This window comes from Heloderma suspectum, chromosome 3 (genome assembly GCF_057233095.1).
Source record: "Heloderma suspectum isolate Gila_16-S chromosome 3, 16-S_ref, whole genome shotgun sequence".
Lineage (NCBI taxonomy): Eukaryota > Metazoa > Chordata > Lepidosauria > Squamata > Helodermatidae > Heloderma > Heloderma suspectum.
The window spans coordinates 21,710,787-21,726,471 of NC_139460.1; the positions used below are offsets into that span (position 1 = coordinate 21,710,787).

A 15,685-nucleotide genomic window follows, 5' to 3' on the forward strand; every position below is an offset into this window, starting at 1 on the left:
GCAATAAGCTACACCACCAGTTCATAAAAGTTAAGCACCAGTTTGCTGTTGTGGGTAGAGTGTCAGAACTGAACCATGGAGAGCCAGGTTCAGTTCAGAATTCTCTCCCATCCTGCTCACATTGTGAATCTCACTGGGTGACCATGGGCGGGTCACTGTCTCTTAACGTCGCCGCCTTTGCAAGGTCGTTGTGATGATAAAAGGGGAGAGGGGACCATGCACCACATCCTGAACTCCTTGAAGGAAAGTCAGGAGGGGTGTGTGTTTGTGTGTGTGTATGTGTGTGTCCGTGTGTGTGTCCTGATTTTCCTTCAAGGAGTTCAGGGTTGTGTACATGCATAGGATTGCACCTTTAATTAGTTAAACTGCAGTTCCAGGTGCATTTTGTAAAGGTAATTCCCAAGAGTGGCTCTTCCAGGTTTGGGGGGCCTTGGGCAAAGTGCCCTCTGGCCCCTCCTGCCCCATGCACTGCCCCGGCTGCTCCACATCTGATGCCCTGCTTTCTCCTCCCCCCCGGCCCCCATCCTCCACTGTCCTCTTCCCTAGTGCCCTGGTCACTCTACTCTCTTCCCCTCCCCAAGCTTACTAAGTGGTGGCAAGCAGGGGTCTCCTTTTTTTTCTTTTTTAATATTGAGGGTGCAATCCTATGCATGTTTAGACCAAAAAAAGTCCTCCCAGGATTTCCCAGCCAGCAACTTTTGCTCTGTCTAAACTTGCATAGGATTATGCCCTTAGTCAGGTGGGCACACTGTGCAGCAAAGTGGCTGCTGCCAAAGCTGCCACCTTGTTCACCATCTTCATTTTCCCAGAGTGCATCATGGCGCCCTGAGGCATTCTAGGGAAATGAAGATGGGGTGGAATTTTTATGTAGCTGGACCCTTAGCTTCAGGCATTTCGGCCTGACGAAATGTTAAAAAAGAAACAAGGCTGTTGGGTGGCAGCAGGCATCAGCCCCAGTACCCATCTGCCCACACTGGTTCCTGATGTTATGTCTGTTTAAGTGGGGCTACTTACCCATCGCCCAAAAAGAGAAAATGCATCACCAGAAAAGAGGACATACATTTTCATTAAAATTTTGCATATGCTAATTTATTCGTATAGATCCAAATTTAGAAATAATGACTATGATTAAATAGACATACAGTACATTGCACCCTAATGGGGAAGACCAGGTGGCCTGCATGCCGGCTGCCCAGGTGCTAACAGTAGATGGGCAACTTCAAGCCCACTGCTCTCCCTTCTTGTGGTTCTTTAACTTTAAGCTGGACTTGGATTTGACAGCCCATCAAATGCTCTCTGAAAGGGAGGACACATGGCCACCCTAAGCTGTTTCCTGCTGCCACTGCTGCCCCCACCCCACCATCTGCCCCCACTGTCTCCTCTGGCTATGGTGTGGGGAAGGGTGGGCTCCGGGGTCCTGGACTCATGCCCCAAATCCCAGCCCTAGCGGAGCCACTGCTTCCCAAGACCACATGGAAATAACCAAGGAAATGCTGACGAGCCAGGGGCTTCTTCGAAGTTTCTACTACATGCTGAAGAAGCAAGCCAGCATACGTTATAATCTTTATGTGTAAAAGCAGCTTGCCTCTTCAGTAATGTAAATGGTTGCAATGCAAACATTAAAAGAAACCCCTGCCTGGTTGCATGAGGGTTCTCCTTCATGTGTGCACATAGTTTCATTGGCTCATGGTCAGATGCAGCAGTTCAGCCTTAATTTGGAAGACTTTCAAGCGTCCCTCGCTTGTGACTGGCGGTAAGGTAAGAAACGTCAAATTGCTCTGGAAAGAACACGAACACTGGAGTGAGTGGTGGCAAAGTTTCAGAAGGGGCGAGCTGCAGTAAGATGACCTCCTATAACAAGTCTGTGAAAATACTTGTTTTACAAGCTTTACTTATTTATATTCCAGCTTTTCTTCAAGGAGCTCAAGGCAGCATAGGTGGTTTCCCCGTCCCCGCTGCCACTTTTTTCTCACAACAACCCCGTGAGGTGGGTTAAGCTGAGAGAAAGGACTGGTCCAAAGTCACCCAGTGGGCTCCATGGCCAAGTGGGGCTTTGAACCTGGGTCTCCCAAGTCCTACTCCAATATTCCAACCACTAGGCTATACTGGTTCTCTGAACTGGCTTCTGTTATGTGGCCTAGAATCTGTGAGTTGTTCTGATACAGCTGATCTTGGCCTTGTCCTCCATCCCCCTTCCAGGCAAAGAGCACTTGAAGGAGAAGGAGAAGCTGGAAATGGATTTGACAGCTGTGCGCTTGACTAGTGAGGAGCAGCGAAGGCACATCGAAATCCTGGACCAGGCTCTGAACAGTGCACAAGCCAAAGTCATCAGACTAGAAGAAGAGGTGAGTCCAGAGCATCCTTTAACTTCTCTCTCTCTCTCTCTCTCTCTCTCGGTGTCACACGCACCAACACCCCATGTTTTATTATTTTTATTATTACTGTTGAAAGCTGCAACCTGATTCTCAGCATGATTTCTCAGAAATACCACTGAGTTTGGTGGGACTTATTTCCAGATAAGTATATGTAGGTTTCCTGTTCTGGAGCAGCTCCTAAATATTTTTCAGCCTTTGCTTTGTATGGTTGGCAGAAACGAGTGAGAAATATAAAATCCCTAAGTCAGAATATGAACTCTGCTTTCCAGAGCAGCACGGTCACATTGATAAGCCGCAAACTGTGCTTGTTACACCCCCCAGTGGGGACATCAGCCTTGGGGATTGGAGAGTTGATTTAATTCTGGATGGCAGTAGCAGCTCCAGAAAAAAATTAAAGGGCAGTGGGCAGAGAGAAGCAACAAAATGAAGTTCGGTGGGGTGGGCGGAGCTTTGTCCCACATATTAAATTTCTGAAAGAGAAACAAGGACTTATTTCACTTTAATCTTAAACATATTGGGCAGTATCCAACGGTGACATTTTGCAAACAGAAATAACGCTAGCAGAGCTCTGCTGAATCTTTCCATTGCACAAGCATTTGGCCATTACACTTGCACAACTGGTTGTGCAAGCTGTTGCACAACAGTTTGCAAAACGGGTTGCACAGTGGGTGCAAAGCAGTTGTGCAACGGGTTGCACAGTGGGTGCAAGCAATTGCTTAACCGGTTGCACAAGTTGCACAAGCGTTAAGGCAACGGGTTGCATAATGTAAAAGTGCTTGTGCAACCATGGTTGTGCAAAGGTAACTTTAATTGGATTCTTCTCTTGCACATAGTTCAGAACCTAGTTTCTGCTAACGCAGTGTCATTTGCACTAATAGAATGATACAGTTGGATACTGCCCATTTTCTCTGAAGTTAATCTTAAACATAAATTCTCTGAAGGGTGGACTACGTGACCTCTAAAGCATCTTCCAGCTCTGACATTCTGTGTTCTGCCCTCAGCTGCGGAAGAAGCAAGCACATGTCGAGAAGGTAGAGAAGCTTCAGCAGGCACTGACTCAGCTTCAGGCAGCCTATGACAAACGAGAGCAGATGGAGCGCCGGCTCCGGACCAGGCTGGAGAGAGAGCTGGAATCTCTGAGGCTGCAGCAGGTGAGACTCTTGGGACCCTGGGCTCTCAGGACTGTGCACTTCCCAAAGGTGCTTTTGGAGCCCCCAGTTCAAATCCAGGTCACCCCATGTCCCCATCACTTGAGCTGCTGCCCTGTACTGTTACAGTGTTGGTGGGTTTGCACAAACCTCTGACCATGGCTGGTGCTTTGGGTCTTTTTCAGCCATGTTGATTACTAGGTTGCTGTCTTATACCTGGTCAGAATATTTGTCCATCCAGTCCAGCACTGTCTGCTGAAATTGTCAGTGGAAGAGAGAGGCTTTCCTCCTCATCATACCTGATCCCTTTTTAACTGGAGTTGCCAGGAATTGAACCTGGGACCTTCTGCTTGCAAAGCATGTGTTGAGGTACATGCCCTCCCCTAACTGCATGCACACAGGTACCACACCACCACTGGGTTGTTGGCTTCGTTTTGTTTTATTGCAGGATGTTGTTGCATGTGTTACCAGAAAGAACGCCTTTCGACGTGGACCTCTAGTAGGGGGTGGCCAAGTTCAGGGACCTGCAGATCGCTTTCCAGGCGCGCACACCTTCTGCGGGCTGCACTCCTGCTGACCCCTGCCATTGAATTCAGTGGTGTAGCAGCAAAAGGAATTGGTGTTTGCCACCAGTATTCTGCAGCCAAGTGCAACAGAGCCTTAGAAACGTCAAATTTAGTTTGAAAACAAGTTAAATGTTCCTTTTTAATGCCCTATAGTGGGAAACTGCCGGAGTGTTTTTGCTGCTGCGCTGCCAGTCACACAAGAAGTATAAGGGGCAGTGCATGCATCCTGTGGGGCATGTGGGTCTCCTTTAGGGGTGGATCTAGACCAGGTGTGTTGGAGTGAGAACTGAGGTTGTTATTAACTTGTCTCATTGTTTTCAATGGGACCCGAGTTCAACTAACTTAGCTTGGATCCAACCCATAGGAAGGACTGTGGTCTCTAGAATGCTACCGCCAGTCAATTCAGTTCGGTGAATTGTATTCTAGTCTTATAAGAGAGAAGGGAGAATTTCTCTGCATTCACTCCTTGCACACCATTCATCATTTTATAAACTTCCTTCTTGGTGTCTTTTTCTTTCCCAAATAAAGAGCCCCAAACACTTTAGCCCAGCCTTGTAAATAAGCCCACAAAAGCTACTAACCTGCTCTAGAGGCTTTGCATGAAAACCAGGCTACCTGTTATTGAAATTAGTCTGGCAAATAGCTTGGCTCTGCTTTGTATCAACAGTGGCACAGCTCTCTGTCATGAGCTGTCTCTACAGGCAGGAAAAGTGGAAGAAACTTGGAGGCCTTATTTGTCTCTTGCCTTTCCCTGCCCTCTGAGGAAGGAACAAGCCCCAGAATGTCAAAGTCACATGGATAACTTCTTGCCACCAGGGAAGAGACCTGGCCGTGCTGCTGGCTGGAGGCTTTTCATGTTCCTGTGTTACCTCACAAGCAGCTAATCTTTGCTGCTCCTTCCCCCTCCCCCCTGCTAGGCAACATTAGTAGTGGGAGATAACCTCAGGAAGGGGAAAGCCCCTCCAACACCTAGGGCTACCTTGCCGAGGGGGCGTCTCATATGACTCCTTCCTTCCCAGCAGTGCAGGGACAGCAAGGGGTGAGCCAGCTTCAACCTAGCCAGCCCTGCCTCTGGGGCAGGGGTGTTGAACCTCTTTCAGCCCAAGGGCTGAACTCCGCTTCAGAGAAGCTCTCAGGGGGCCAAGTACTGGTAGTGGGTGGAGCCAATGGCAAAAGGGGCAGGGCCAAAATACCAGCATATTTTAGCTTAAGGGTGCAATCCTATGCCTGATTAGACAGAAAAAAGTTGTACAACTCCCAGCATTCCCCAGCCATCCCCATCTTGCTGGGGAATGCTGGGAGTTACAGGACTTTTTTCTGTCTAAACAGGCATAGGTTTGCACCCTAAAGCTCTTACTTCAGTAACTAAGACCTAGGAGAGGCATTTCAACTTTTTAGAATGGGGGAAAAAGCTTCACAAAAGCTGGAACACCACCAAATGATTGGTGGGAAAGGGGGTGGGGCCCCCTGAGGTACCCCGGAGGGCCGGATTTGTGCCCCAGGCCAAAGGTTCTGCGCCTCTGCTCTAGGGACTGTGGGAGGGAGTGTTTCAGCAATGCCCAGTGGGGGATTCCTCAGCCAATCTGCACCGGGACAACTGTCCCACTCGGTAACCATGGGCTTGCACAGTGCTTGCTGTGGCACCCTTCAGGGCATAAAAGGCAAGGGGAGGAATGCTTCTATCCCCTCTCTTGCCATGCCATGGCCACTGCCAGTTTTGCCTAGTGAACCGTCTAAGCAGCCTCCGTTGGATCCTTGTGGCCAGCGGCTTGGCTCTGCTCACACGCATGACCCATCTCTCATTTCTTTCTTGGTTGTCCAAAGAAATTAAATGCCAACATAGATTGCAGATTGCTAACATTAATAAAGGTTCTGCACTGTCATCCTCGCTTGAGGATAATACTACTTCCACAGGGCTGTTTGCTATAACTAGAATCTCAGTTTGAGGGCCCTTGGCCCTTCTTAATTATTTCATTGATGTATTTTATTTTATCTGTATACTGCCTGGTGCCCTAGGCAGCTAACAATAAAATAAAAATGGTGCTCTAGGCAGCTAACAATAAAATCCAGATTAAAAATAAAATCTTGATTAAAACATAACAAGAAACAAATAAGTTAAAAACGCAACAATAACAGAAATAAACAGCCCCAGCCCTTCAGCAACAGACCAGCTTACATGCCAAAGGCCTGCCTGAATAAAAATGTATTTTTTTGCCAGCAGAAGGAGATGAGAAAGGGGGTCAACCTAGCCTCCCTCAGCAGGGAGTTCCGGGCACTGGGAGCGGCCACTGAGAAGGCCCTCTCTTGAGTCTCCAGCAGATGTTCCTCTGATGGCATTTTCTTGACGTCACTGGGTGACCTTGTGCCAGATGCTCTCTGCTGGTCTAACCTTCCTCACAGGGTCGTTGTGATGATAAAATTGGGGTAGAGGAGAAGCAATGTGCTCCTGAGAGGAAGCATGGGATAAAAGAAGGCAATAAATAAAGAGATTTCTGAATTAAGCAATACTGGTTTTGCCCACCGGTTTTCAGCAAATGTAAGTTGTCCACAGTGCTCGTGTTTCATAGACAGGTGGGTCTGCGGATTGCCCTGATCCACTTTCGACAGGAAAAAAAGTCTTGTGATTGTCTTTAGCTATAGGCCCACAAAGCACACTCCGTATCTTCAACTTGTATAAAATTGAGCAAGTTAAAACCTGCTGTGATCCAGGCTGCTCTTTTCTAGCATAGGCATCTGGAAAAGCCATTTGGCTCAAGGCCATTTTGAAAATGGAGTAGTCTGTTTCTGGTAGGCTAAAAATTTAGCTGACTCTCGGGGTTGCACGGGTCTTTAAAATCTTAGAAACTAAGTTGTAGTCACAGATTCTTCCGTAAACTATCAAATTATCAAGGAGTTATTGTGATCTTATAAAATTTTAATATTTAAAAAAATCCATATCCGGGCCCCATCTATATGGCACTGCTTTGATCCCCCCCATCGCAATTGCGCAGCAATGTGGCTTCGAATCACCATGCCCTGCAATACACTCATGATGTACTGCGAGCTTCCCTAAGAAACTCACCGTGCCCTTTTTTTTGCCATTATACTGAAATATACAGCTGTGCAGTCTCATGAGTGTGGGGGTGCGACACTTCAGTGGCTGTTTTATATTTGAGGGGCTCTACTGTGTCTTTCGGACCCTGTTTTAGGTAAAAATTGGTTATTCTGTGCCCCTTCATTTCTGCACCATCAGTTTGTCAGTTCGCAAGCCTGAGACTCCCGCAGTGGTTCGCACTCACAAGCGTGCGCGCTACATGCCTAGCCATCACTCTGAAATGGTGCCCGGAACGATGTCGTTCCTCCCCCAAGAACCTCCCCAGCCCTTGGGTACTGAGTCCAAAAGCAACCGTTGCGAAGATACGAAGCTGCAATAATGTGTGAAAGTGTGATTAAATATGAAAACGCGTTTCTGTGCCTCTGTAAGTGCGCAGCTGCGAAGGGATGGGGGAGTAAAGGGGCATCACAGGGTGATACAGGCACTATGCATGTGTACAACACACCCACTGTAAGATGCGAAGTCAGTTTGGGGAAGGAACAGACTGCCCATAAGTGCAGAGGAACCCGCAGCAAACCCCCAAAATCTCAGTAAAACGACTCCTTGGAACGCCACTTTTTCCGGGCGAAAACCACAGATGGTTGCAAAGTCACAATTGTGTCATCTATCACGAGGGACCTCAACTTGCACCTGCCCCAGAATAAAAGCCTAGTGTAGATGGGGCCTAGGAGTTCCCAGGGGTACCCCATTGTTTAAAAACTAGAAAGCTCCTGGCTTATATTAATTCATATGCCAGAAGGCAGGCTCCTGAAACTAGCTTTTTGGGGGGCAAATCCAACTAAATTCTACCAATTCAGTTACTTGGCTTCAGAAAACAGCTCCTTTGATTCAATTAAATGGGTTTTCTATGAATTCCTTTAAAGGAACGTTGTTATCAGCTGCCAAATTGGAATTTAAAAGATGCCTTAGGGATGTTTTTATTTTATCTATTCTGACGAGCTAGTTAAAAACAGCACCCTGGCATACATCGGTGAATTTCATCATGGTTTAGGGAATTACATACTAGATCTGTTTTAAGTTTGCCCTAAGAGAACTCCAACTTTGTTGAAGGTTTTTTCCGCCTTCCAACAAATTCCCTCTACTATTCTGGATGGACATTATTGTGAGATATTTTAAAATTTACAATAAAAAATTTGGGGGGAAGAGGATTCCATGCTACATGTACATTCCGATGTAACAGGAAACCATGGGTGTACTCTCCCATCTCCATCTTACTTTCTCCACACACTAGGGGAGGAGAGTTGATGCAAACCACAGTTTATCTGCAGTTCTGTTTGGACACAGCAAAATATATTTTTCTCAGACCATAATGTGTCTACAAAGGTAAACCAAGATCAAACTGCGGTTTGGGGTCCTGGTTTGATGGCAAACTATTCAGACGTTACAGATTTCTAACGTGTGGGCTGTCTCCACCGCCTCCACCCCTGAGGTTAGGGGTGACCTCTCTGTGTTAACAAGAGGCGAACCTCTCTAGTGAGCTCATTCCACAGCCGGGGTGCCACAGCAGAGAAGGCCCTCTTCCAGAAAAGGCTTCCTTGATGAAAGGAGCTCTTAATCTCCTTTCATCAAGTTTAGAGCAGGGTGAGCTGACTTCAGGCTAGTTTCTGTTGTTGTTGTTGTTGTTGTTATGATCCACCAACCGGAGCCTGATGCAAAAGACAGCATTAAAGAATTCTGAGCCCAGGAATTTGATTTGAGTACCAGAACTGAGTGGAGCTCACAGACCTTTCACACAAAATTCCACGCCTGGTTACCCTGGCCCCTCTTCATTTCAGCAGTATAATTTAAGGCAGGAGGGGAGTTATTTTCTTGCTGTTATCATCAGCAACCAGGAGTCAGAAATGCCTGCCAATCTACTGCAAATCGTCCAGGGTTGTACCAGTAGATCCAGATCTACCTTCTGCCCATTCTTCTTCTGGTGTAGAGGGAAGGATAGGAGAGAGCACACAAACCCATGCCTCGTAGTTGAAATTGCAGACCACTGATTGCTGATCTGTCTGAATGCAGCCTGTATGTTTTATTCACTTTCGCATAACATGCAGAATAGGTCTCTTTCCCAGTGTATTGAAAGATTGGTTTGATCCTGTTTGATGGATAAAGGCCAGAGGGCATTCAAATTGTGGCTACCTTTTGCCTTGACAGGTGCAAAACCACAACAGCAATAATATCTCGTTTCATATACAGTAAATTGTAATTTGGACACCTATTACCTAGCATGATTGGAATACAAGCTGGATTATCAATGTGTTCTTTTATGGGCTGTATAGGATGACATATCTTCTGCTGCTTTGCAATCCGGTTGGTTTTATTTCTTGCTGTTTTGTATTAGCCATGCTTGTTCAAAACATGTGCCTCTATACATGCCTGCAAGCTAATTCTCTGTGTTCAGGGAACAAGCTCTTCCAGAATGTGCATATCTGGAGAGAATTTAGCTCACCCCTGCTAAATTTGGCCCCTGCGCCTGAGTTTCTGCACCCCTGCTCTAACTGCTACACTCCAGTTCAGAGGCTTTCAACTTAGTACTTTTATAAGGTGTGAGAGTGTTCGAAGCACATATCTCAGTAATCTTTGCCACAGCCCTATAAGGTAGGCCAGTGTTATTACCCTCATAAAGCAGTTGAAAGGCTGAGATGGAGAGAGAGAGAGAGAGTTGCTTAACTTAAGGCCACCTAGAGACTGTGGGTTGAGATTTGAACTGGGGGCTTGTAGTGTCACAGCTCAGTCTCTGGAACTGCAATCCTATGCATACTTACTGGGAGTAAGCCCCATTGATCACGGTGGAATGTACTTCTGCACAAACCTACAAAGGTTTGCATGGTTTGTCCTGGTGCTATCCTAGCTCTGTATATAAATAGTCTTTGGGCACCTCTTCACAAGCTAGGGTGTCACTTGCGGGGCCATTTATCCCCCTTTTGAAAAAAAATTCACATTGGTTTCCATGGGACTTTGGCTGTAATCCTATACCCAGCCTTCCCCAGCCTGGTGCCCTCCAGGTGTGTTGGACTACAGGGCTGGCTGCGGCATGCTGGGAGTTGTAGTCCAACACATCTGGAGGGCAACAGGTTGGGGAATACCCATTTAACCTGGCAGTAAGTCCCATCAAATTCAGTGGAGCTTCCTTCCGTGTAGGCATCAAAGGATTGCATTGTTAGTCATGACTAAATGTAGCTGAATCAGGGCCTGTGCTCAAAACTGTCTTGGCTGGGGTGAGGAGGCAGAGTGTGTCTTATTTCATCAACGGCCGTTAATATGCTGTGTGCTGGAAAGATGCTGCATCTGAACTTGTGATTATGGATACCCATATCCTCAAGGGAGACAAATTCTAGAACAGCTATTTAAATGCTATTCTATTTATGTCCTGCCAGGTCCTCAGCAGGCCTCGCTCTGTAAGCCAGAAATGCTTTGCCGCCTGCTGTTTTCCCTTGCCTTTTAGCTTAGATGTAACCACGCTTTCTCTTTCTTGTGTAATTGGCTGGAGACGCAGACCTACATGCCCTTGTCAGATGTGTGGTAAAGCCTCCTGAAAGAGGTTCTCCTGTTACGGGTCACTGTATGTTGAAAGGTGCCTTTGCTTAAAGCAACTGGAATAGGGTAGCTGCTGACACATTGCTTAAAAAAAAGAAAAAAGGAACCACATCGCCACAAAAGAGGACAGGGATTTGCATAACGTTTGCCTGTGCAAACATTAGATGTATCAATGCACCTTTAGAAAGACTTAACCATTACACCACATCTCCCCATAGTGGGGAAAACTGTAACTGGGTAACCTGTGTGCCTGCTCAGTCTGATGTCCAACTGCTAACTGTGGGTGGAAAACTTGAAGACCCTTTCTCTGTCTTCATATAATTCCTTATCTTTAAATTGGACTTGGACTAGTCAGCCCTTCAAACAGAGGACGCCTTCAAATAAAGGAGTGTCCTCTGTAAAGTAAGATACATGGCCACTCTAGACTGGAATCCTGTGTCTTCGGTTTGCTTTGGCACCCTGACATTGTCCTGGCCAAATCGGACTGATTGCATTTATATCCCGCCTGTTTTCCTCTTGCAAGGAACCCAAGGCGGCTTACATTATCCTCCTCCTCACCATTTTATCCTCATGACAACAACCCTGTGAGGTAGGTTGGGCTCAGAGTCTGTGACTGGCCCAAAGTCACCCAGTGAGCATCCACAGCTGAGTGGGAACTAGAACCTGGATCTCCCAGCTCCCAGTCCAACACCCTCACCATTACACCACACAGGCTCTCATAGAAAGAGATTCCGTTTGATTTTCAGCTGGCAAACCATCTGTCTCTCAGGGTGTAAAGATTGGGCCCCACCACATCTCTGCAGAAGCAATCCAAGAAGGTGTGGGAACCGATTCAGAGTCAGATGAGGAAGAGGGCAAAGGGGTGGTGGGGCTACCAAGGTCGCAGGAGTTGGGGCAAGCTAACAGTGGCAGAGAGGAGTCCTTCCAGATGCTGGCTAATCAGGTGGATCAAAGCAAGCCAGAGACCATCTGTGGGAATGCCAGATTTTACGGTGTGAGGGGAGCTGGGAGTGATGCACCCAACAATCAGACATCGGGTGAGGAGGGAGGCGCAACTTCGGGATGTGAGGCGGTCTAAAAGGTTGGCCACTCCAAAGGGGTCCCTAGGGGAAGACTCTCCCTTAGGATGGGACTGGAAAAGCTACTCAGGTTTTGTACAGTCGGCAGGTGCCAGTTTTCATTGCAACTGTTTTCATTGCATTTCATCAAAGGTAGCGTCTTGTAGCCTGATCAGTATTATGCAGAGCTGACTAGAGAACATAGCTCTGTGTTGCTGTATACAGACTGAGTCTGTAACCTGAAGTGCGGCTGACCTGGCTCTGGTTTGCATACCATGAGACAGTGAGGCGGCTGCCTTACACTGCGGTTGCCAAGAGATGGGGAACTGCAGTGAAGTGTTCAGTGACAGATGTGTCTGCCACGTGGCCCGGCCTTGCCTAATTTAGCCTAATTTAGTGGAGGACACTGTCTTATCAGCAGTATTGGAGTAAGATTCCGCTAGTAATCTTGTTAGTTTTTGCTCATGGAATGGGGGAGGCCCACCATTTTGTCCTTCACCTCAGGCAGCGAAATACCTTGGGCTGGCCCTGCTGACTTTTAACCACTGAAAATGTGCCTATCCCCAAAAGCGCTGCATGTTAACTAAGCCTCAGCACATGCCAGTGGAGGCTGGTGGCTCCGATTTCAGTGGGGCAGGGAATCCGCTCCGGGTTCCAGTCAGAACCAGTCAGAACTCCAAAGGAGCTATCCAAGGTGTGGACTTGGATAGGTCCTTTAGAGTTCTGACTGACACCTGCTGCAGATTCACCACCCCACTGACATCAGAGCCACCAGTCTCCACTGGCACATGCAACCAAAACAACTGCATATTCCTTCCCTGTCAACACCTCCCCTCCCTCGGTTTGTTTCCCCTTTTTCGAAGTTTTGATCGCAGACTCCTCGGGGCAGGGGCCTGGCTTTTGTACCTTGTACTCTGTAAAGTGCCAAGCACACTGACTGTGTAATATAAATTAAGTAAGTAGTAAAGCTCAATATAGGTACCACTTCGAGGTATTGAAAGAAATGGGAGTTGACTTACAGTTTAAAGAACTGTTGACTTACAAACCTGGTTCGCACGATTACCACAACCCACTGTGGCTATTACGCCATGGTGGGTTGTGGTGTGGGTGGGTGAGTGGTCATTTTAAATCTTCAGTCCCCAGTGGCGGGGTTGCCATCATTTGTTGTGTTGTCCAAACCAGTGTTCTGTTGTAGGTTATTTAAGGGTTCTTTAACCCTCAAATAACCCCTGCCGCCCAGGTTTGAACATCACGCCTGACCATGGCAACACCCTACCAGGAGTTCACTATTGAAAATGGCCACCTGCATGTGCTGCAACCCACAGTCGCTTAAATAAGCTATGGTGGGCTGCAGTTATTGTCTGAACCAGCCCAGTTTAAGAAACCACATATCATTAGAAGGCAGTGGCAGTAGCAGGAAAAAAAATACCCCTCATATTTTTTTTTCTGCTGCTGCCACTGCCTTCTAATTATACATACACACCCTGGTCACAGAGGGGGCAAAATGCATTTCTGGGGTGAAGGAGAGCATGTAAAATGCACCTTTCCTTCAAGCAACCACTGGGGTCCAGCAATGAGGGTGGAGTGGATGGGGGCTGAGCTACACGTCTGTTCGGAGGCACTTGCCTGATTAGGGTTATGACCACAGAAAGGGGCGATTTAACCCTTTCTCTTTTTCGGTAGTCCCCCTTGATTATCTGATAATAAAACTAGATTCCATTGTTTGGGTCTGAAGAAAGACAATAGTTTGCTACCACATGTATTAATTTTCTTAGCCATGCTATATATCCACCCACACACCTGCCAACTGAAGGTAACTTCATGAATGCTTTTGGATACTACATATGTAGAAAGGCAGGATATGAACTGAAATATATAAATTTGTTGGTCTTCTAGATGCTACAAGATGCTGTGTTGCTTTTGTGAGAAGTAAGATATTGGCTTAGGCGGACCACCGATCTGATCTAGCAGAGCTCTTCTTTTGTTACATTTAGGATTAGCATCTTTAACTGTGTCTTCGTTTGCTTTACTCCAGAGGCAAGGAAACTACCAGGCTGCCACCCTGCCAGAGTACAATGTGCCTGCCTTAATGGAGTTAGTGCGGGAGAAGGAGGAGAGGATACTGGCTCTGGAAGCCGACATGACCAAGTGGGAGCAGAAGTACCTGGAGGAGAGCGCGATCCGACACTTTGCCATGAATGCTGCGGCTGCTACTGCGATAGAAAAGTAGGAAATGGCTAAATAGGGCAACCAGCGGCATGCTCTGTCACCATTACGGAAGTGATTTTTTCCCCCTTAGGACAGACATAAAAAGGATGGCCATAAAATCCCAAATGGTACAGATGATCAGTGTTATTGCACAACCTATGTAGATAGCCTCTGGTGGCGTTTGAATGCGATCTCACCTTAATACGAATAAGCGTTTTGCCCATGCATTCAGCCCCTCCACTACTCCCTTAGTGCAAGCTGTGATTAAACTAGGAAGTCTCTAATTGACCATAGTTTGGTCCAAACTGAGGAACAAGCTTTGGAACAAGCCAGGATTCTAAACTGTGGATTGAAGATGGTTTAGGATCCTGGCTTATTTCAAAGCTTGTAACTGTAGTTTCCCAGTTCAGACAAACGGGCGGCTAATAAATCGAACAAATACATAAATAAATACAATGGGAACCTACTATTAATTTAGAGTCTTCCTCGTCTGATTGCTCCTGCCAGAAAGGGAGGAGCAAAGGGGCTGCATGCGTTGGCAAAAGCTCATTCGTATGTCAGTTTATTAAGCTGGGATATGATAATCTGGAACAGGCCTTTTCGTTCCACAGAATTCTTCTTGAGGGAAGAATGAGTCATCATCTGCATGGCAGCGGCACTGCTCTTCAATGGATAGAGGCTTGGCTCTGGGAAGTCCCACATTAGTCACTGACTTAGTACAGGGTTCCCCAATCTGGCGCCCGCAGGCACCATGCACCTCCAGCGGCACCTGCAAATGGGTCCCCAGTGTGGTGCCCACAGGCACCCGGGAAAAAAATTAATTAAAAATGTTTTTGACACACACCCTCCTTTATTGTTATAGATAAAGTAACTGTGAAATGAACATACTGATGCTTCTAATAATGACAGTGAGCACAATCAAGTCTAAATTAAGCACTTAATTTAGTGCTTGTAGTTAATTAATTAAGTAGCTTGTAGTTAATTAATTAAGCACTTAATTTAGTGCTTGTATTTAATGCGATGGCCTTGTAGGCCCCTTCCAACCCTACTATTCTATTCTATGACGCTTCTGTGTCCCGTTAATTTTAACAGGAAAGAACTCATACTAATGTGACTTTAAAGCGCTTAACTTCGGGTCATGACCATTATTAATAGAGTATAACATTGTTAGGGAGAACAACCATGACTGAGTATAAAGAAGCACATATACTGTACTTTTGCTACAGAAATATCAACTCAACCCAATGTGTTGTTGAAAGACCTGATCTGACTTTTTTTATTTTCCCCCCAATTTTTTAAAATATGCATACATGGATTTGTATGAAATGCATACAGCTTTCTAGCAATTATACATAGGCTTCAACAAAAGCGGACCAAATACCGAAATATGTACCTATTTGAAGGTAGCGTCTGTATGCCACCCATTCAGATATTGAAAGCACTGTAAGACCCTCAATCCATTGCATTATAGGAGGTGAGTGTTTATCCTTCCAATGTTGTAGTATCAGTGTTTTAGCTGTCAAAAGAGTGCAGGAAATCCATTTATGCTGACCGTTTGTTAATTTCCATGAAGCAGGTAAATAATTTAAAAGAGTGTGTACATCAGTGAATATTAAAGACTGTTCCAGTACAGAATTTATCTGGGTAATAACTTCCCCCTAAAAAGAAGTAACTACTGGACAATGCCAAAACATATGTTTAAAAGAAGCAT

At 46.3% G+C, this 15,685-nt stretch overlaps 1 protein-coding gene across 1 annotated transcript in view; it reads left to right on the plus strand.

The window, feature by feature from the left end:
• The window catches only part of AMOTL1 (angiomotin like 1), a 78,822-nt gene that overhangs the window by 50,966 nt on the left and 12,171 nt on the right, over nucleotides 1–15,685 (plus strand). The window contains exons 7-9 of the mRNA XM_084842627.1: nucleotides 2,200–2,345; nucleotides 3,377–3,526; nucleotides 13,802–13,992. Coding sequence (XP_084698753.1) covers nucleotides 2,200–2,345; nucleotides 3,377–3,526; nucleotides 13,802–13,992 — 487 coding nt within the window. The remainder of the gene's footprint in view (nucleotides 1–2,199; nucleotides 2,346–3,376; nucleotides 3,527–13,801; nucleotides 13,993–15,685) is intronic.